Source organism: Mastacembelus armatus, chromosome 17, assembly GCF_900324485.2.
Source record: "Mastacembelus armatus chromosome 17, fMasArm1.2, whole genome shotgun sequence".
In the NCBI taxonomy this organism is placed as follows: domain Eukaryota; kingdom Metazoa; phylum Chordata; class Actinopteri; order Synbranchiformes; family Mastacembelidae; genus Mastacembelus; species Mastacembelus armatus.
In genome coordinates this window covers 52250-74532 of record NC_046649.1, presented here as the reverse complement: position 1 = coordinate 74532, position 22283 = coordinate 52250, and the positions used below count along the sequence as shown (strand labels likewise).

At 41.4% G+C, this 22283-nt stretch overlaps 1 protein-coding gene across 2 annotated transcripts; it reads left to right on the top strand.

The window, feature by feature from the left end:
* The first annotated feature begins 15216 nt into the window (after positions 1-15216).
* Positions 15217-18424, top strand: LOC113134477 (uncharacterized). 2 transcript variants are annotated; one of them, XM_026313871.2, is made up of 4 exons: positions 15217-15472; positions 15693-15928; positions 16027-16140; positions 16498-18424. In XM_026313871.2, the coding sequence occupies exons 1-4, from the start codon at positions 15364-15366 to the stop codon at positions 16525-16527; spliced, it is 489 nt and encodes a 162-aa protein (XP_026169656.1). In that variant the 5' UTR covers positions 15217-15363; the 3' UTR covers positions 16528-18424. The 2 variants fall into 2 exon arrangements, with proteins under 2 accessions (XP_026169656.1, XP_026169654.1); XM_026313869.1 differs by having other exon boundaries at positions 16027-16211.
* Positions 18425-22283: the final 3859 nt, after the last annotated feature.

The window sequence follows — 22283 nt, the reverse complement described above, 5'->3', positions numbered from 1 at the left end:
CAGAACTTTTTTCAAATTTTTCAAATTTGTCTTATTTTTGTACATTTGGAGAAAATAAATTCTTTTTGTTTGAGAATCTACCTGTGGCTCGTGTGTCAGCCAGTCGGTCCCTCACATTTGGTGGCAGTGGTGGGATTTTGTTTGGCACGAGCCCAGGTCTTTTCTTTGTTTTTTTCCCTCCCTCCTGGAGCAAGTCATGCTGAAAGGTGAAAGGGGTGCAAAAGGAGCAAGAGAAGGCCCTAGCCAACAGAAATCAGCGGAGGAGAAACTTAATGACGAAGAGGAGGAAGATGGAGCCATCGGAGGGGTTCATAGTACTGAAGGCACCAGTAAAGAACCAACTATTACGGATTTGGTTTCTCTCTTTCGTGCCCATATGGGGCAGCAGGAAGCCCGAGAGGCCAGACAGCGAGAGGACTGGACACGCCAGGAACAACGGTTTAGAGGACTCCAACATCAGTTCCAGCTTCTTCAAGTGGAAGTGCAGGCGCGTACCTCTCCAGTACCGGAGCCTCTCTCGTCGGTGCCAGCACCGTCAGAGTTGGAGCTTCCAGAGACTGATACTACTCCTCAGGTTGGCCCCAGCAATGAAACTGATAGCCAAATGCATCACCTCTCAGGTCAGTCGTATATTCGTGAACCTAGACTGGAGAAATTTACAGATGGAGACGACATCGAACACTTTATAACTACATTTGAGCGTATTGCATTAGCTTGTCACTGGCAGAAAAAGGATTGGGTTTTTTACCTGGTTCCGTTACTCACTGGTAAAGCCAGAGCTGCTTATGTGCAAATGGATATTGATGACTCTTTCAATTATGATAATGTTAAAGCTGCCATTTTTCAAAAATTTGATATTAGTCCTGAAAACTATCGACAAAGGTTTTGTTCTCTAGAAGTGAAAGCTGATGAAAGCCCACGAGAACTTTATGCCAGGTTAAAGGAGATGTATGGGAAATGGATTCAGCCCAGGGGTAAAACAGTAACCGATATTGGTGAAATAATTATTTTGGAACAATATCTGAGAATGCTTTCCCCTGAGTTGCAGATTTGGATAAAGGAGCACAATCCAGGTTCGGCAGCAGAGGCTGCGAAGCTGGAGGAAGTGTTTGTGGCTGCACGACAGAGAGGACAACCATGGAATTATATTACCTGGACGAAGTGTAGCCACAAGCCCGCCCCTCAGTACCAGCCCCGGCCATCCTCAAGTTTGAGTAAGACAATTCCGAGGGAGAATCAGCTAACCAATGTGTCCTCAAAGCCTTTAGCCAAACCATTGGTTTGCTTTCTTTGTGGGATAGAAGGTCATACTAAACCTATGTGCCCCAGGAACGCGAAGTTGACTCAAATGTGTATTCTGCCACGTTGTGAGCCTGAAATTGTGGCTAATGTGGAAGTGAAAATGATTCCAGTGGAAATCAATGGCAAAATGACTGAAGCTCTTATTGATACGGGTAGTGACCAGATCCTGGTACATAAGAAGTTGGTGCCACTGAATATGGTTTGTCTGAATGAGACGATTCCGGTTTGCTGTGTGCATGGAGATAAAAAATCCTACCCAACAGCAGATATGTACATCACGGTACAGGGACAAGCATATCTTATTAATGTTGGTGTTGCTGACAATCTTCCATTTCCTGCTGTACTAGGACTGGACTTGCCAGTGTTGTTTGATCTGCTTGATAGTGACTTCAAGTGTAATGTTGCAGTGACAAGAGCTCAGGCCAAGAAGATGAAGGAATCCCCTCAGGCACTCAGTGCTCTTCCTTTCTTTGACGCAGACTTGGAGACGATACCCGGGAAGTCACGTAAGTCACGCAGACAGAGAAGGCAAGAGAAATTCCATCGTACTGTATTGGACCTGTCTCCTACCACAAAGCCAGAGTTGCCCTTGGGCTTTATAATCCCTCATAATATTACAGAAATGCAACATGATGATCCAGCACTGGCACATCTTTTGCAGAGAGCTAAGGAGAAGAAAAATAGAGCTGACATAGATGCCGGCAAGGGAGGAGACTTTCTTCTTAGAGGTGGCATTCTTTATCGCCAGCAGGGGTCAGAAGTGCAAGTGGTTGTTGCTAAAGCAGTCAGAGAAACTGTGTTGACTTTGGGACACTCTATTCCTTGGGCTGGCCACCTGGGGAAACACAGAACCATTGCTCGAGTTAAGAAACATTTTTACTGGCCTGGCTTGCGTGCAGATGTTTCCTTGTTTTGCAAAAGTTGCCCTCAGTGCCAAATAACCTCCACCAAAATCCCCTCCAGTGCTCCATTACAGCCTTTACCAGTTATGGGGACACCATTTGAGCGACTAGGGATGGACATTGTTGGACCAGTGGAAAGGAGCAAATCAGGCAATTGATTTATGCTTGTAATAACAGACTATGCCACAAAATATCCAGATGTATTTCCATTGAGATCAATAAATGCTAGAGCAGTAGCATTTTGCTTGGTGCAGTACTTCTCAAAGGTTGGGTTCCCTCTAGAAATTCTTACAGATCGTGGTACCAATTTTATGTCCACTCTGTTAAAGCAGGTGTACCAGCACTTGGGAATCAGAAACCTGAGAACCACTGCTTACCATCCTCAAACAGATGGCCTTACCGAACGCTTCAATCAGACTCTGACTCAGATGTTAAGGAAGTTCGTAAATGACACCGGAACGGACTGGGATCAATGGCTGCCGTATCTGCTCTTCGCATACAGAGAAGTACCCCAGGCCTCCACTGGTTTCTCTCCCTTTGAACTATTGTATGGTCATGAAGTGAGGGGTCCCCTCTCGTTGTTGAGAGATCTGTGGGAAGGGAACCAGGGAGGGGCAGAGGCTGTTAATGTTGTCTCTTTTGTTGTTCAGATGCGGGAGCGGCTAGAGAAGATGCAGGGGCTGGCCCAATCTCATATGATGGAAGCCCAAAAACATCAGAAGACTTGGTATGATCGGTCAGCTCGGCAGAGGTCTTTTGTCCCCGGTCAAAAGGTGCTCGTTCTCCTTCCCAGCAATGACAGCAAACTCCTGGCCAAGTGGCAAGGACCTTTTGAGATCCAGGAGAAAATTGGACGAACCTCCTATCGAGTGTTGACGCCTGGAAAGTTGCACTCGAGCAGGCTGCTTCATGTGAACCTGCTGAAGGAGTGGGTGGAGAGACCTGGAAAGGAAATGCAGGTTTTGCTGATCAGGAAGGTTCCGGAGGATGAGGAAGGGGACGAGCAGTATTTGCCTTCAGTTGTCCCCCTGGACCTGGATCTCAACTACTGTCTACTGTCCAGTCTAAAGAAGGAAACTGACCTGATGTTGTCACTAGGTATTATTGAGGAATCAAATAGTGAGTGGTGCAACCCAGTGGTGCTGGTTCCAAAGAAAGATGGCAGCATACGATTTTGCATCGATTTTAGGTATTTGAATTCAATTTCACATTTTGATTCATATCCTACTCCCCGGATTGATGATCTGATTGAACGTTTAGGAAAAGCAAAATATTTAACAACTATCGACCTTTGCAAAGGCTACTGGCAGGTACCACTAACTCAGCGCTCCCGAGAGCTGACTGCCTTCCGGACTCCGTGGGGGCTATTCCAGTTCACGGTCCTCCCCTTTGGACTGCATGGGGCCCCAGCAACGTTCCAGCGTCTTATGGATCAGGTACTGTCAGGTTTCTCAGATTTTGCTGCAGCATATCTGGACGATATTGTTATCTTCAGCACCACCTGGGAGGAGCACCTCAACCATCTGAAAATGGTACAGGAGCGTCTTCAAGCTGCCGGGCTGACTGTTAACCCATCTAAGTGTGTCTTTGCCAAGTATGAGACACAGTACCTGGGTTTCATCATTGGAAATGGGATGATAAAACCACAAGTAGATAAAGTCCGTGCCATTGAATCCTGTCCATTGCCAGTGACAAAGAAGCAACTCAGGTCATTTTTAGGTATGGCAGGATTTTATCATCGATTTATTCCCCATTTTTCAAACAGGGCCGCAGCCCTCACTGACCTGACGGGAGCCAAATGTCCCAATCAGGTTCAGTGGACAGAGGATGCGGAGGAGGCTTTTCAACTCTCATTAAGTAAGAACCCGGTGTTACATTGCCCTGATTTCCAGAGACCTTTTGTTTTGCAAACCGATGCTTCAGAAAGGGGCCTGGGGGCAGTTCTCTTGCAGGGACCCCCAGGAGACCAACATCCGGTGGCATTTATTAGTCGTAAGCTGTTCCTCCCAAGGGAGGTTCGGTAGCCAGTCGGTCCCTCACAATTGTGAACAGCAAGAAGGTCTGTGTTAACCTTTATACTCCTCCTGCAAGTTCTACAGTTTTTGAGAGGTTTGAGCAGGTTTTTCTGGTTCACCTCACTGAAATAGTGCAGAACATGTCACACTCCTACTGTCCTCTGGATATCATATCTGTTAAGGTGCTGAAAGATATCTTTAATACTGTTGGGCCTTATTTACTCTATTTTATCAACAGCTGCCTTAGCTCAGAGATGGTTCCAATTGTTTTTAAACATGCTGTTGTCAGGCCACTTCTTAAAAAAACTAGCCTCAATCCATCTGTTTTATGCTCAAAGTGCAGAATGATATTCTTTTATCTCTCAACTCCAAAAAGCCTGTGCTACTGGTGATGCTGGACCTCACAGCCGCTTTTGACACGTGGATCATTCTATCTTCATCATGTCTAGCTGAGCTTGTTGACCTCCATGGGTCTGTCCTATAATGGTTCAAATCTTACTTACTGACAGAACTTTTGCAGTCACATTCAATGACTTCTCATCCTCCATTCCACTGTTGTCCTCTGGTGTTCCCCAAGGATCTATTCTTGGACCAATACTGTTTTCCTTGTATTTGTTGCCTCTAGATTCAGGTATCAACAAATACAATCTTTTCTTTCCTTTATATGCAGATGATCTGCAACTCTATTTGCCAGTTTTTCCTAATTCACTTCACTTGATTCATAACTGCTTGAAGGATATTAAATATTGGCTCTTGCAAAATTTCTTGAGTAAAACAGAATACATTGTGTTTGGTGGTAAAATGTTCACTGCTATACCAGATCTTGGCTCTTGCCCCTTAATGTAAAGTTTGACAACTGCTTGAATTGTGACAAATAGATAGAATCTTTGGTGGAGGCTAGCTTTTTTCAGCTTTTTCTTCTGTCTAAAGTGAAGCACTTCCTAAGTCAGAATGACCTTGAAAAGGCTATGCATGTCTTTATTACTTTTCACATTGATTGCCGCAATGCCCTGTATGTTGGAGTTAACCAGTGTGTTCTCTCAACCGCCTTCAACTGGTACAAAATGCTGCTGTGTGGCTGATGACCAACACTCAAAGACAGAGCCATATCACTCTTGTTCTCTTCCAGTTTGTTTTAGAGTTGAATTTAAACTTTTATTGTTTGTTTTTAAAGTAGTTAACAGCCTTGCTTTTTCCCACTTATGTGAATTTTTAAACATTCATTGACCCAGCAGAGCTTTGCAATCTGCAGACCAACAGCTGCTGGAGGTTCCTCGGTCTAAGTACAAACAGTGGGGTGATGGTTCTGCCTTCATTTAAGGCTAAGCTAAAGACTCACCTATTCAGAATTGCTTTTGGCACCTAACAGCACTGTGATACTCTTGTTATATATTTTAACTATTGTGTTATTATTGTTCATTTGTATTTTATGCTCTGTTTTCTTATTTTGCACTGATGTAAAGCACTTTGGTTCAGTCATGGCTTATGTAAGGGGCTATACAAATAAAGTTTCATTGATTGATTGATTGGTTGATAGCTAAATCTGACTGGCTGCCTCGAGTGAGTGAGTGAGAAGCAATGATGTTGCCCTAGTGATGCTGTTACAGCTGCTGTGACTGGACAGCCAAACCGAGTAGAAACCTTAAACATATATAGTGCGGAATCATAATTGCGTGCTCTATTGAAAACTTATTTGGAATATGATTAAATTAGCATGCTGGTCTTGGCATTGGTCCAGATTTAACTGTGCCTGGATCCGGGTGCAGAACAGAGTTCGCCTATTGAGTACCCCTGGTGTAAAGTATGACAGTAAATAAGATAAACAAAGTAAACAATTATAGCACTGATTATCTTTACTGGGTTACAGACTGAACCAGGACTTCAGACATAAAAGTGAGCGTTGGGATTTTCAGTTTAGCACTTTTATTGTGAAATTTTATTGTGTTATAAACTCGCAGATTCGCTTTAGTATGCATATCCAAGACTTGGAAGTATCTGTGATGCCTGGTTGCTACATAAGTCCACAGGTATGTATGGACTTTAAATATTGCTTTTATACACTATTTGAAAGTATTGATTCTGGCTAAATGTAATGTTATTATTGTTACTGCTGATGTTTGCTGATGCAGATTTTTTCTCATTCCTCTTAGATGGATACAATGGGCAACAGCTGTATGTTGGGGTCATGAGGTCAAAAGTACAATTGTTGTCATTGTGTAACATGATTTGAAGACAATACCATGTTTGTGTGAGATGTTTTAGCAGGTGTCTGTTTTACCAGATAAACCACACAACCTTATGAACTATGTAACTGAAAACTCTAACTGCACCCACGCACCCTGTGCCTTGTTTGTTCCTCACTATAAAAATAAAGGACTGCTCAGTGAAAGGAGGCGAAGGAGAGTCAAGGTCGCATGGGGGAGAGAAGAAAGTCTCTTCTCTCCGTCTGCAACTGAGGCCTTTTTCACTTGCAGGCATATACTCGGTACAAAGTTGTCGTGTGTTTCATTGCCTTCAGGGAAAAGAACCATGTCAGTGTAGCGTAAACCTGACACTGTACATTGCACATAGCGTGTTTTATAACTAGGAAAGTAGAGACCAGAAAACACCCAGACTATTTGCCTGGACAGATGGACGGATGGACAGACAGACATACAGACAGTTCAATTCAGTTTTATTTGTATAGAGCCAAATCACAATACAATCATCTCAAGGCACTTTACAAAAAAACAAACAAACAAAAAAACCAGAAACAAGGCAGCAGTGCTGGAGGCCAGAGCTATGCCATCTATAGTAGATATTTTTAGAAAAGCTATTTCTGACAGTTTTAGGCACAAATACAAGACATTCTGTTTTCTCTGAATTTAAAAGTAGAATGTTACTGGTCATCCAGGCCTTTATGTCCTTTAGACATGCTTGAAGTGTAGAGAGAAGGAAGACTGGCCATCTCTGCTAAGAGCACTACCCCTGCGACCCGGCCCCAGATGAAGCATCATAAAAATGGATGGATGGATGGCCAATCAGGGCTTTATGTCCTTTACACTTGCTTGAAGTCTGGATAACTAGTTTGTGTCATCAGGTTTCATAGATGGATACAGCTGAGTGTCATCTGTATAGCAGTGGTAATTAACAGAGTGCTTTCTAATAACATTGCCTAAGAGGTGAAGAGAATTAGTCCTAGCACAGAACCTTGTGGAATTCCATAACTAACTTTTGTGTGCGGGGAAGGTTCACCATGAATATGAACAAATCGACATCTGTCAATGAGATTGGAACCATTTTAGAGCTGTTTTGATCCCAATCACATGATCTAGTCTGTAATAAGATTGTTAGAGAAATTGTTTTACCTTCAAGTAATCTGAGTAATTTCATCCTCACTCTAATATTTGAAACACTGCTGAATAGATCCTATTGTGCAAACCTAACTTTTCTTCTAGGGAGAGCAGCTTGTCCTCATTTTGACTTATTGATAAAGACTCTCAGTATCATACCGCTATATATCTTATAGTTAAAGAATGCCTCCTTTTTCTGGTTACATGACCTGATGACATTATAGTCTATATATTTTGAAGATGGGAGTGCCTCTTGCGGCTAGGAGCTGTGACCATAAGGTTTCGGGTGCCTGTTGTGGCGGCAATCCCCAAACCCGGTGGTGGACACCGGAGGTAAGGGATGCCGTCAAGCTGAAGAAGGAGTCCTACCGAGTTTGGTTGGCTTGCGGGACTCCCAAAGCAGATGACAGGTACCGCCGCGCCAAGCGTGCTGCAGCCCAGGCGGTGACGGCAGCAAAAACTCGGGTATGGTAGGAGTTCGGTGAGGCCATGGAGAAGGACTACCTGTTGGCCCCAAAGAGATTCTGGCAAACCATGCCTCAGGAGGGGGAAACAGTGCTCTACCAACACTGTTTACAGTGGAAGTGGGGAGCTGCTGACCTCGACTGGGGATATTGTTGAACGGTGGAAGGAATACTTCGAGGATATCCTCAATCCCGTCAACACGTCTTACATAAGGGAAGCAGGGGCTGGGGATTCGGAGGCTGAATCGGGGGAGGTCTATGCCAGGGTGCTGGAGAGGAGGATCCGGCCGGTGGTTGAACCTCAGGTCCAGGAGGAACAATGCGGTTTCCGTTCTGGCTGTGGAACACTGGACCAGCACTACACCCTCTCGAGGGTGCTCGAGGGTTCATGGGAGTTTGCCCAACCAGTCCACATGTGTTTTGTGGAGGCATTCGACCTTGTCCCTCGTGACATCCTGTGGGAGGTGCTCCAGGAGTATGGGGTCCGGGAACCTTTGCTGAGAGCTATCCGGTCTCTGTACAAACGGAGCAGGAGCTTGGTTCGCATTGCTGGTAGTAAGTCAGACCTGTTCCCAGTGCACGTTGGACTCCGGCAGGGCTGCCTTTGTCACCGGTTCTGTTCATTACTTTCATGGACAGAATTTCTAGGCGCAGCCAGGGCCCAAGGGAGTCCAGTTCGGGGACCACAGGATTTCATCTCTGCTTTTTGCAGATGATGTTGTCCTGTTGGCTCCATCGAGCCAGGATCTCCAGCGTGCACTGGGGCGGTTTGCAACCGAGTGTGAGGCAGCTGGGATGAGAATCAGCACCTCCAAGTCTGAGGCCATGGTACTCAACCGGAAAAAGGTGGCTTGCCTCTCTCCCCAGGCCAGCAGGGGAGAGATCCTGCCTCAGGTGGAGGAGTTTAAGTATTTTGGGGTCTTGTTCACGAGTGAGGGAAGGACGGAACGTGACATTGACAGACGGATCGGGGCATCGGCAGCAGTAATGCGGTCAGTGTATTGGTCTGTTGTGGTGAAGAAGGAGCTGAGCCGGAAGGCGAAGCTCTCGATTTACCAGTCAATCTACGTTCCTACTCTCACCTATGGTCATGAGCTTTGGGTCATGACTGAAAGAACAAGATCGCGGATACAAGCGGCTGAAATGAGCTTCCTCCGCAGGGTGGCCTGGCACTCCCTTACAGATAGGGTGAGGAGCTCGGTCAGCCGGGAGGAGCTCGGAGTAGAGCCGCTGCTCCTCCACATCGAGAGGAGTCAGGTGGCTCGGGCATCAGTTTCGGATGCCTCCTGGGCGCCTCCCTGGGGAGGTGTTCCGGGCATGTCCCACTGGGAGGAGACCCCGTGGAAGACCCAGGACACGCTGGAGGGACTATGTCTCCCGGCAGGCAGAGTCTCCTGAGGAAGAACAGTCTGCTCTGTCCTTTCTTGAAGAGTGCATCTGTATTGTTTGACCAGTCCAGTTTGTTGTTAACCCTCTGGGGTCGACGCACGCGCCGGCGCGTTTTGACGCATCTTTTTCTGATAAGGCCGTAACAAACTGAAATTACTCCGTCAATTCTGATCGTACAGATAAAAGAAGTATATCATTCAAATCTATAAAGGGTCTAGTTTTAGTGGTATACCATCATAATAAAAACAAAACGTTGTGCTTTTTTTAAATAAAGAAAGCCGACAGGGTGCGCTCTCGGACTTTTCTGTCTCTGCCATTTCTCTTCACAGACGCGTAAATAAGACAACCAGAATCTCAGCGAATATTTGCCTCATAAAAATAAGAATTATATGGCTAGAAAGCTTGAAATGTTTTCTTTTGAGTGAAACAATTCAAGTCAAAAACAAATCATCACTTTTTATTTAATCCGTATGAACGTAAAGAGAAGTCCGTTTTTTCCTGTCTCACCTCATTACAGGTAATGCGGTCCCGCCTTGTACACTGTCCACTGTTCACATGTAAATAATCTCAGGTGAACCAGGTAAATATGTGCACACCCCCGAGAAATGACACAAAATATCAAACTTCATCATAGAATTTACTCACTTTTTCGGCGCGTTTGGATGATGGCGCGTTACGCACGTGAAGCGGCGCTCCTTATGTTCCACACAGAGACAAATAGTTTAGCTTGTCCTCAGAGTAAAAACACTGATTTTAACTCAAATGAGGATCGTTAGGCTCCTCATTGTGTTGTATTGTGCTGCACTAATCCGTCCCATCTACATTGACTGAAAGGCTCATTATACGCGTCTTTGTCTGGTCGTTCAGTGCGTCTTTTGTGTTCTCAGGTAAATCACATGACTATTCATCCTCAGACACACCCTCTTGCATAAGGCCTTTCTGGACAAAAAGTGTCTTAGAAAATTTAAATCAGTGTATTGTTTACTGTGAATGTGTGAACAAGATGACATTCACAGCACTCTGAAGTAAACACTTTAGCCTACAACATGCAGGTCTCCAAAGTCTTGTGAACCAATGTTCTGTTTGTGTTTTATGGTCTTATTTCAGTGAGTAAAAAATTGTAGTTTTTCACTAACCATGCAGAACCACTTTTTTCTCAAAAACACAATAATGTATAAACTTGCTGCTCACATATTATTGTAGCCAATTTTGTGCTGATTACAGTGTTATTAGACTTTAGACATTAATATGTTTAAAAAACACTGAAAAAAGCACAAATGTCAGGACATGTCAAAATTTGTCCAGGCCCCAAAAACCCCCTCAGACCCCAGAGGGTTAATGTGGACTCCAAGGTATTTGTAGGAGTCCACAATCTCTACTTTGTCTCCAAGGATGGAGACAGGGACTGGGGTCTTCCTGCTCCTCCTAAGGTCCACCACCAGTTCTCTGTTTTTCTTGATATTGAGCTTTAGATAGTTGTTGTTACACCAATCAACAAAGCTTTTTATCAAGCGTCTGTATTCCTCATCGTTATCATTACTGATGCATCCAATGATTGAACAGGTCAACAGTCATCAGAAAACTTCTGAAGGTGACAGGTTCCTGAGTTGTAGTGGAAGTCTGAGACGTAGCGTGTAAACAGGAATGGTGCCAGTACAGTTCCTTGGGGTGCACCGGTGCTGCTCATCACCACATCAGATATGTAGCCATCTAAGCGAAACTGTGGCCGCCCAGTGAGATAGTCTTTGATTCACTCCACCATGTCTGTGGGAACTTCCATATCCTGCATCTTTGCACTTAGCAGGTGGGCCTGAATAGTGTTGCCCTGCCTCTCCAGATGGGAGTATGCTCTGTGCATTAAGAAGATGATGGCATCTTCTTTGGCATCTTATGGCAGCTATAGGAAGCATCTGATGAATTTTATCTCTAATAGTTGTGATTTTATTTGTAAAGAAACTCATAAATTAAAGGAACACTGGGCTCAACAGAGCTGTGACCTTTTGTCAGCCTGGCTACAGTGCTGAAAAGAAACCTGAGATTGTTCTTATTTTCCTCTATGAGTGATGAATAGTATGCAGTTCTGGCTTTACGAAGAGCTTTTTTATACGTTAATAGATTGTTTTTCCAGGCTAGATAAAATTTCTATAAATTTGTGGAACGCCACTTCCTTTCCAGTCTTCATGATGCCTGCTTTAAGGAACGGATGTGTAGACTGCACCATGGAGCTAATCTCCTCTGAGTCACTAACTTCTTTTTCAGAGGGGCCACAGTATCAAACATTTCATGCAGTAAGGCTACAGCACTGTCAGCAACATGATCAATTTGGTAGGGAGTAGGATTGAGGCAGCTGCCCTCCACTGTGTTGGCCCATAGCATAGAAGTAAATCATCCATCCATCCATCCATTTTCTGCTGGATCTGCTGGAGCCTATCCCAGCTCACTTTGGCCACCCTGGACAGGCCAGCAGTCCATCACAGGGCCACATATAGACACACAAAGACAAACAACCTCACACTCACTCCTATGGGAAATTTAGAGTCACCAATCAACCTGACATGCATATTTTTGGACTGTGGGAGGAAACCGGAGTACCTGGAGTAAATACAGTAAATAAAGATAGAATCATTTTCTTAAATGTATTAACAGCATTGTCAGATAAACATCTGCTCTAGTCGAATTTTCTTCCAAACGGTGCATGATCAATTATCTTAAATTCAAAAGTTATTAAAGAATGATCTGACAAAAGAGGATTTTGGGGAAATACTGTTAAATGTTCAATGTTCAGTGTCATAGGTCAGAACAAGATCAAGGGTGTGATTGAAACAGTGGGTGGGTTTATTAACATTTTGAGTGAAACCAGTTGAATCTAACATTGAATTAAACGCAGTGCTGAGACTGTTATTTTCAACATCTACATGAATGTTAAAATCTCCCACTATAATGACTTTATCTGAACTAAGCACTAAATCAGACAGGAAGTCTGGAAGTCTTAACTGGTGGACGGTACACAATGACAAGTAGAACTGGTTTTTGTGTTTTCCAGTTTGGATATGAAAGACTAAGAGTGAGGCTCTCAAATGAGTTATAACTGTTCTGAGGATGAAAGTTTAATGATAAATTTGAGTGGAAGATTGCCGCTACTCCTGTGCTTCGAGGAACATGATAATTTTTATGACTAATGTCTCTGTGTTCAGGGTCCCCACTCTGGATTGTCAAACCTTAGGTTGGCTAACAAACTCAGCCAAATTTCTAGAGATGAGAGCTGCACCATCCAAAGTGGGATGCTGCTTCTCGCCAATGTCTGGATTTTTTTGTTTGTGCAAATTGTTTAAAATGTTTGGCGTGAAAGAAAACAAACACCATCATATGCGTATCTGAACAATTTATTTAAAATAAAAACCATGTCTCCAGTAAGAATGTTAACCATCTCTTGCCATCAGTAAGCCCTTTCTTTTCAACTCCGGTTGTTCCTTGACAATACTGTCAAGGAACAACCGGAGTTGAAACCATCAAGTTTCCACCTTCTGATGTTTTCTGGAAGGGCTGTTATCCACCTCAATGCAAATTTGACAGTAGCATTGGCTCCTGATGGCATAATACAACAGTGTTCAACTTGGTGTCTAAAACTCATAAACAGACTTTATTATGGCAAGCTGTTTGAGCATAAATTAGATATCCTTGATATCAGATGTTTATTTCACATACTAGTTCAGTCTTTGTCAGAACTAGTTCGACGTTTGATTGCACTAGTTGGACAAGAACCCTTACTAGTCACGCTTTCTCAGCAACTAGTGGCATTTCTGTCCAGCTAGTTCCATGAAACGCCCTACTATCAATGCCAGTCACTGCACTAGTAGGACCAAAGTCCCAACTAGTCAGCTTTTTCATGTACTAGTGGCCCTCTGGACGACACTAGTAAGGCTAAAAGTCCTACTAGTTAACTAGTGTGCTGAAAGAAATGTGACAAGTTTACTAGTCAAGCATGAGTTTGGCTCACTAGTGAACTAGTGACCAGTATTTGTCTGCACTAGTTCACTAGTGAGAGCCTAAATCTTCACTAGTTCACTAGTGAGGGCCAACATGCACACTAGTTCACTAGTTAAGACCTCTAGGCCTTACTAGTGAACTAGTGAGGCTAAATAATACATACTAGTTAACTAGTGAGGTTAAAACCACACTAGTTGTACTAGTGACAGACATTTTCATGTAACTAGTAAGTTTCAAAATGTTGAACTAGTGGAAGCCCAAATGCTCACTAGTGAACTACTCAAAGTTTGTTTTACTTTACTAGTTAACTTCTGGGCTCAAAATCTTTAGTAGTTAACTAGTGAAAGCCAAGTCGATCACTAGTAAAGTAGTTACACTAAATGCTAATGAAGAGGCAGGGCAGTGACATAAACCTAACCTTCCTATTGGCTCTCCTGCAGTTCAATCAAACCAAAATTTAAATTTAACTCTGTAAAGCCTGGCTTGCTCCTCTGCTTCACTGCTTTGTTGAACATTTTTTAAAAGAAATACCAGGAGAGGAAATACCACTCTCCAATTTAAAGTAAAATTTGATGGAGGTGGCAACAGTTAAAACTGAAGTTTGTTTACAAGGAACCATGTATAAAAATGTACTATATTATTGCTGATTAGTGGCAATAATCCATCTAAAATACTATGTAATAATGTTGAAAATTAAGAAAAAAATATAGCCGGAAGCGGCGATGAGCGGCTTTCGCCACGAGCGGACCGCCGGCGCGAGCGACCCCCGTCCGGCGAGAGGTCGAACCGCTCCTCCCGGGCGAAGTGGCTCACCGGGAGCCCTTCGGACGAGAGCGTATAGCAAGCCGTTTGAGCATAAATTAGATATCCGCCATAGTGTCTGTGTGTTTTTGTGTCTCGGCACATCTGGATATGTGTGCATGTGTTTACAACTGCTGCTTTGATTACCGTGGAGATGTAAAGTGTTTCGGTGTCTGCCCGTTAGACGGACGTTGACCGGAAAAAATCCCCCGCCTCGGGTTTCCGGCTCTGAGTCCCGCTCTTATGGCAAGCCGTTTGAGCATAAATTAGATATCCTTGATATCAGATATCAGATATCCTTGGTAGGAGATATCCTTGATATCTGATATCAGATATCGAGATATTCTTAACCTTGATATCAGATATCAAGGTTAAGAATATCTGATATCAAGGTTAAGAATATCTTGATATCTGATATCAAGGTTAAGAATATCTCGATATCTGATATCAAGGTTAAGAATATCTGATATCTGATATCAAGGTTAAGAATATCTCGATATCTGATATCAAGGTTAAGAATATCTGCCTTGATATCTGATATCAAGGTTAAGAATATCTGATATCTGATATCAAGGTTAAGAATATCTGATATCTGATATCAAGGTTAAGAATATCTCGATATCTGATATCAAGGTTAAGAATATCTGCCTTGATATCTGATATCAAGGTTAAGAATATCTGATATCTGATATCAAGGTTAAGAATATCTGATATCTGATATCAAGGTTAAGAATATCTGATATCTGATATCAAGGTTAAGAATATCTCGATATCTGATATCAAGGTTAAGAATATCTGCCTTGATATCTGATATCAAGGTTAAGAATATCTGATATCTGATATCAGATATCAGATATCTAGTGCTACTAGTGGCACATACAACTAGTAGTTTGCGCAAACTGTTATAAAAAGGATTGGGGGCGTACAAGGAAGTTCCTTTTTTATTGGTTGAACTGTCACCCTGAATGCTGATTTGCTCATTGGTTTATGGAGATAATTCAGTTATTCAAACGCAAACATGGCGGACGCTGTCCTGAGACGAATTAGAAGACGATGTGTTGAAATTGAACGAGCATATCATCAAGGCTCTGCAGGTCGAAGAGAAGTGCACGCTATTGAAATCTCTATTGCTAACCTGAGAAGAGTTGAAAATACTATTAGCGCCGAGGCTATGCGAAATATAATTCAGAGTCTCACAGATCTCCGAACTCTTGTCACTGCGACCCCAACTTCCGATTCAGTCCGTGCTTGTTTCAGTGCAGCACATCGTTTGTATTCAGGTAAGTTGGTCAATATTATTATTTTATTGTTTCAAATAATATTACAACATTAAAAGCGGTTTTTTTCTTTTTAAATAGCCTTAACAAATACAAATTTTTTATAACGTAATTAGTACGCGCGGTTGAGGAACGTGGTATGGCAAAACAGCTTTAATTGTATATGTTATTAAATTGAATCAAATTAGCTTATTATTATTTTCGTTTTCTTTTTATATTTTAGGAAGACAAGGGAGGCCTACTCTTGACATTTCAAGGGAGCAAATTGAGCTGCTCCTCACTCAAGGCTTCACAGTGAGAGCCATGGCAAGGATGTTGGGCTGCTCGTCCTCATACTTGCATAAAAAAATGAAAACCTTTCAGATTTCTGCAAGAAACAGATTCACTCGCATTAGTGATTCTGACCTACAGGAACACATCAGGGTACTCCACAACCAGTTCCCAACATCAGGGTCAGAAGTAAGCATACTACAACATATTTCCCTTATAGATTTAATACATATCATTTATATGCATGTACTGTACAATGATTTTCTTAAAATATGAAATTCTTTCAGATGATGAGAGGATACCTGCATGCAGATGGGATTGTAGTACCAAGAAGAAGAGTTCGAGAGACACTTAACCACATTGATCCAGCTGCTGCAGCCCAAAGATGGAGCCAGGCTGTGGTTAGGAGAACATATTATGTGCCATTTCCTAATAGTTTGTGGCACATAGATGGCCATATGCGTCTCATTCGGTAATCACGGGTCACCTTTTGTATTTCTGTGTGCTAGCAGAAATAGCAGAGAGACATATGAGATTGGTAGTGCAGTCCTTTTTTTCACCCCATAAAATTACATCCTTCAAATCCTGTCATTCCATCATTCATCTTAACCTTCCACTTTTTCAAGGGAGCAAATTGCGCTTTTTCTTTTTTTTTCAAAATATGTGAATTACTTACAAATCTATTGTTGGTAATGTAACAGAATAATCTATATGACTTTATGATATTTATATAATCCATTATTTTAAATGTTTGACAGGTGGGGGTTTGTGACACATGCTGGCATTGATGGGAACTCCAGAATAATCACTTACATCAACTGCAGCACAGACAACAAAGCTTTGACGGTGTTGACTCATTTTGTTCGAGCCACCTGTCTCTATGGGTTACCAGCCAGAGTAAGATCGGACCATGGAGGGGAGAACACTCTAGTTGCTCTTTTAATGAATCTTCTTCAGGGACAAGGACATGCAAGGCACATAACAGGCCAGTCCGTACACAACCAACGTATTGAACGTCTTTGGAGAGATGTTTTCCAGCAGGTTGTGCGCTACTTCTACATGCTTTTTTATTCATTTGAAGATGAACAAATATTGAACCCTGATGATAACACTCAGAAAATGGCACTACAGATAGTTTACAAGCCAGAAATCCAAAGGCGACTTGATTTGTTCAGACACGCTTGGAACAACCATAAAATCAGATCAGCTAACAACCATACACCAACACAAATTTGGATGGAGGGCATGCTAGTCACCACTGAGCAGGAGTCAACACCTCTCAACAATGTCTTTGGAGATGACCCTTACAGCCAAGAAAATCTAGAAGCTGGCTTGGCAAGACATGGCATACAGCTCACCCAGTTACAAGCAAACAGTGAAGACCCTGTACAAACAGTGACTCTGTCACAACCATTCAATGACCTGAGCTCTGAACAACAGCAGGGGCTTCACAATGCAATTGATGGAATAACAGACTTAAAGGACAGGTATCTGGTGTGCACTAGAGAGCTGCAAAACATTCTTCAAAGAATATAAACTTTTTTTTCACAGCAGCCATTCTGACATGAAATGGCAGGTCACATTAAGTCAGGCTCTACCTAAACGAAATACTAAAATAATGTTATTAATAATGCTGTTTCCTTACTATTTCATGTCAAAATGGCTACTGTGGGAAAACCTCTATTCTAAATACTAGATGTGCAAAAAAAAAAAAAATCCATATTGTAAATGTCATGTATTTGGATTAGATAGTACAAACGGAGTGAAAGTATATCCTAATGAGATATCCTGTGTTGCTACTGTAAACCTCCCAGAAATGGGCTACACCTTTCCAAATCCCACACACTCTCTTGTGGCTTGGGAAAGCATCTGATGCAGTTCTTCCTCCTGTGTGACACCCCTTGGCAGGAACAAGCACATCATGCAGGTTGATGCATAGGGAAAACGATGCTGGCCATCCTCCTGTTCATAGAAGTCAATGCAGGGCTTCCTAGGAAAGCCCAGGGCAGGAACTTCATCTGCTCCAGTGGTGAAAATCAGTAGGTCTTCAAATCTCAGTTCAGTCACTTTGTCTGCCAGGAAAAAAGTAAGTCAATATTTGAATTAATTTCTAAAATCTAATGTCTAACTTTACAAGATGAAGACTGTATCTATTTTATGCCAGCCATCAAAACAGCTGTCTTTAGAGTACACTTTTTGAAAAAGATTTTGATGATGGCAAAATCTGAGTGCACCAACTGTTTTAAAAGCTTTTCTTCATTGGCATAAGGTAATTTAGCATTTACCTAAATTGGTAAACATCCCATAATGACATTTAGTGTTGTCCCTCTAACAGTAGATTTTATGTGGACCTTTTTACTTGTGTAGTGCGCAGTTAAGATGTCATAATTCAGTCCAAGGTTTTCTTGAAGAAATAAAATGTACCTTCAATCATGTTGAGAACCATTTCCCAGCTGTAAATGGTGTCCTCCTCTGCTTCTCGACGGTTGGTTCCTCTACTGCTGTAATTGTAAGTGAAGATGTCCTTAAAGACTGTCTTTGACAGAGGTTCCTGCATGTTAGTGAACAGAGGCAAAAAGGCAATCCAGTTCTTCTTGACCAGGTCCCACAGCTTTCCAAATGCATTAATTCCATCTGTGAACTGCTGTACCATCTTGGCTGTTCTATAAAGAACCAGATCAAACATTACATATTCATTTGTAAAAAATATATCAATTATTAAACATTCAATTTGATATATTCCCTATGTACATGGCAAATTTCTACCTAATAAATTGACAGTGGTACAATAAATAAATGTTTTTATGTTGAGTGTTTTGTGGTACTTGCAACTGTAACTCATATTTAATTTGTGTATGTGTTCACCTGAGAAAGATGTAGTGCTTCACCACATATGCATAGATTTTTGGTATTTCATCAGCTGTGGCACTAAATATGCCCGGGGCACCACATTCAGCTATCCAATCCCCCAAGTCTTGCTGGAGTGCACTCACTTCCTCTGCAGTCTTGCACTGTAGAATCTTAGAGAGAAATATGAGTAAGAACAATATAGCTGGAGTCATGCAATGATGTAGAAATTATAAAGCCTATTTAATACTTCTGATAGCTTTGACAAGTAAAATGCTTTGTAAGTTTACAAGTCCAAAAAATATAGATATAACAATAATTAAGCACCCTTTTGACTTTGCTTTGCACATCTGGGTCTGGTAGTACATGCCAGTCAAACTGCTCCAGTGGAGGCTCCTGACCACACATCAGTTGGAAGAGGCTAGGATCCAGGGCTTTGATACCTGGACCTCCATGTGCAATTGACCAAGCAATGAGGTTTCCACCTTTGAAATATTTACGCTGATCTAGTGCTCCTTGGTCATAACTAAGAAAGACCTGGCCAGCCTTTCCCTCAAATATGCCAAAAGAGGTTTGCACCTCTATCATTAAGAGTCTAGAATAAATCAGAAAACAGAACATGAAACAGAAAAGAAACATGAAATAGAACAAACTATTTCATACTGTAGAGTTCACCTGGGGAAAAAATAATACACAAACTTGATTTAAGAACTGTAACAGATTATTCAATGTATTCACACCTGAAAAACTCCCGCTGTGGTCCCCCCATATCATCTGCATCTTCCCCTACAAACTCAACTTGTGGTGAGTGTGTCCAACAGAAAGTGACTCTGGAGATTGCTTTTATGGCACTCTCCAGAAGCTTTCTCCTCCTGACACAAATGGTGGAAACCAGGTCATCAGATAAATAATCCTGTTGGAATGTCCTCAGAATGATGGCCAGATCCACTTCTTCCTGAAGTATTTAAAATATGTACAACAGAAATCACTGAAAGTCTAATGATCTTGGAAATTTCTTGAAAACATACAATATCTGTAGCTTTTCATTTTGAGTATGTTAAATGCATAATTAATACTGAAAAACTAAATTTTTCAACTATTCTTTACTGAAACAAACCTACCGATGGAGGACTGTTGCTTTCCAAAGAAACAGCAATAATGTCGTCCTCCTCGCCATCATCAGAATCCTCAATAAAAAAGTCACTGACAGGAGTCCTAAAAAATTTGATTTATTGCTTTTAAAGTATTTTCAGATATTCGCTGTAAAATCTAGATGAGTTGATGAGTAGACGTAAACGCATGCTTTGTGTATGTAAATATACAACACATGCATGAAACTGCATTTTAATGTATAAAATACCTGTTAAGTGGTTCCACATATGACCTTCTGTAAAAGACCTTTAAAATACAAATGTTGCATGAATTAGTAATGCCTAAATATATCTGCCTTTTCTAAATATACTAATATACTTACACGTTACAAAAATACTGAACCATCATCATGCACATCTTTACCTCTGGTGTCCCAGCATTCACCCACTGTGCAGGATCCAAACTTGTCTCCTGTTAATGAAAAGTTTTCATTTCCAGTATATCTGCCTTTATTGAGGTTAGCTTTGAAAATTGTGAGAATGACCATTTCTTAAAGGTTTTTAGACATTAATAATATGCTTTATTTCAGTCTGACCAAGGACATATACAAAATATATTATTTTAATGTTAAAAGGAGAAGACTTGGAACTTACAAGAGAATTACTGTTAGATGTCACCAATGGCATGTTCATAGGGACTGTAGGAGCAGGGGATGTCACTTGATGGACAGAGGGTGAGGCGAGAGGACTGAGAGCTGATGGTCCAGTGGATTGGGATGGATCTACATAAATGCATGGGGGGGTAGTGGGTGAGGCTGCAGGTCTAATAGCTGTCGAAGCGCTGGGTGTGAACATCAGTGGTGTAGATGATGAAGAAGCAGACAGAGATTCTGAAACTGTCTCAGGCCCCATTTGTGGAGGTGTTTCAGGTAGAGTTTGAGTTGTTTCGGGTTCTGAGATCTTGACAAAAATGAATTACATGATTAGTAACAATTGTCAGTATATTAATATTCAAGAGTTTGACCCAAAAGAACAAAAACTCACCTCTAAAGGTAGTGTAATATTGCTGTGGGGAATAATATAAACCCTGCTTCTGCCAACTGCTTTCTTCAGCTCCTTCAATGTATTTACCTGAATTGTTGTCAGAGCCCTGGACTTATCAGCTCTTGCAAGATGAAATCCAATTACATTAAGGCTAACTGTGGGAAAGCTTTGGCAGATGTAATTATTAAACTCTGTTAGGGTCCAAGAAAGTTGTACATAACTTCTATGTGAGTCTGCCCCTTCCAAATCATGACTTGGCATCCCTGAACAAAAAAAAAAAAAGAAAGAAATGCTGACAATATACTGACTCATTTTTGACTTACTAGCTTGTTTAGATTCATCCTTTTTGTCTTTATATGCTATGAAAAACTGCTATAGGTATGTGCTGAGAAAATAATGTAAATATTTTTTCTACTCCACCTTATGATAAAATATTTTTTTAGGTTTTTCCTTTCCACTTTCCACATGTCCTGCTTACTATATGTATAGATGAGTGTGAGCAAAATGAAACTGTGACTTTATAGTACTTTTAGTATTTAATGTATGTTGACTGATGTCAGATAAAGTCAAATTTATAATATGATATGCATTCTGATGTTCTTATCTTGCTGCAAAAAGTGGAGCACAACAATTGTTTTGGGTTGTTTTCTATATTGCACATTGGCTATATAGCTATAAATGAACTTCATATCCTGGACTTGCAAATGAACTGTAATGTTGATGGGTATGTATTTTATGTGTAAATAAATGAACAAACCTCACGTGCATTCACACATTCAAACCCAATACAGTGTGTACATTACCTAAGCCCATTTTGGATAATTTACTACATTCTGCATGAGGTGGAAGGGCAGTCTGATCAGCATTTGGCAAAAGGAATAGCTTTGCTTTCCAAATTCCAGTGGTCATATTTGCAGATGTATGGGTATCTGTGAAAAAACAGAATGAACCTTCTGTACATTAATCCTCCACCTAAAATCCACCATTATGAGAACAATTAAAAATGACCACATGATTAAGGCTTTCTCATATCTCCTCAGCCATAGACATAGATTAGTGCAATCAACTTTTCATCATTTGACTTTTCATATGATGGCGCTAGTGTCTCGTATTTAATAAATAATAAAATAAATATTCATGTTGTAATAAGTATATGACGAACTTCTCCGAAACGTATTTAAACACTACATTAATGGATACAAAGTGTGTATTAAAAAAACTTGTAAAAATATTGTTATGATGACATCTAATTAATATTATTCCAATAATAATAAGATACCTTAATAAATATAATCATTCTACCACAGTGAGGTTTCGTTTAATTTCTGTAGGCTAACGTTACATTGGGTCCAGGATCCAGCTATTGCTAACTAGCTAATAGTTCTGACTCCAACATGAAGTGAAAAGACTAGTTATGCACGTTTGCAGTGAAGGAAAAGATCATTCTGAAATTAACGCGGTTTATCTAGCTTTAGCTAAAACTTAATGCTAACGCTAGCTAGCTTTACCTGTCATCGGACCTGCTCTTCTTCGCCTCCGAAATGTGTTTCTTGTTGCAGTCA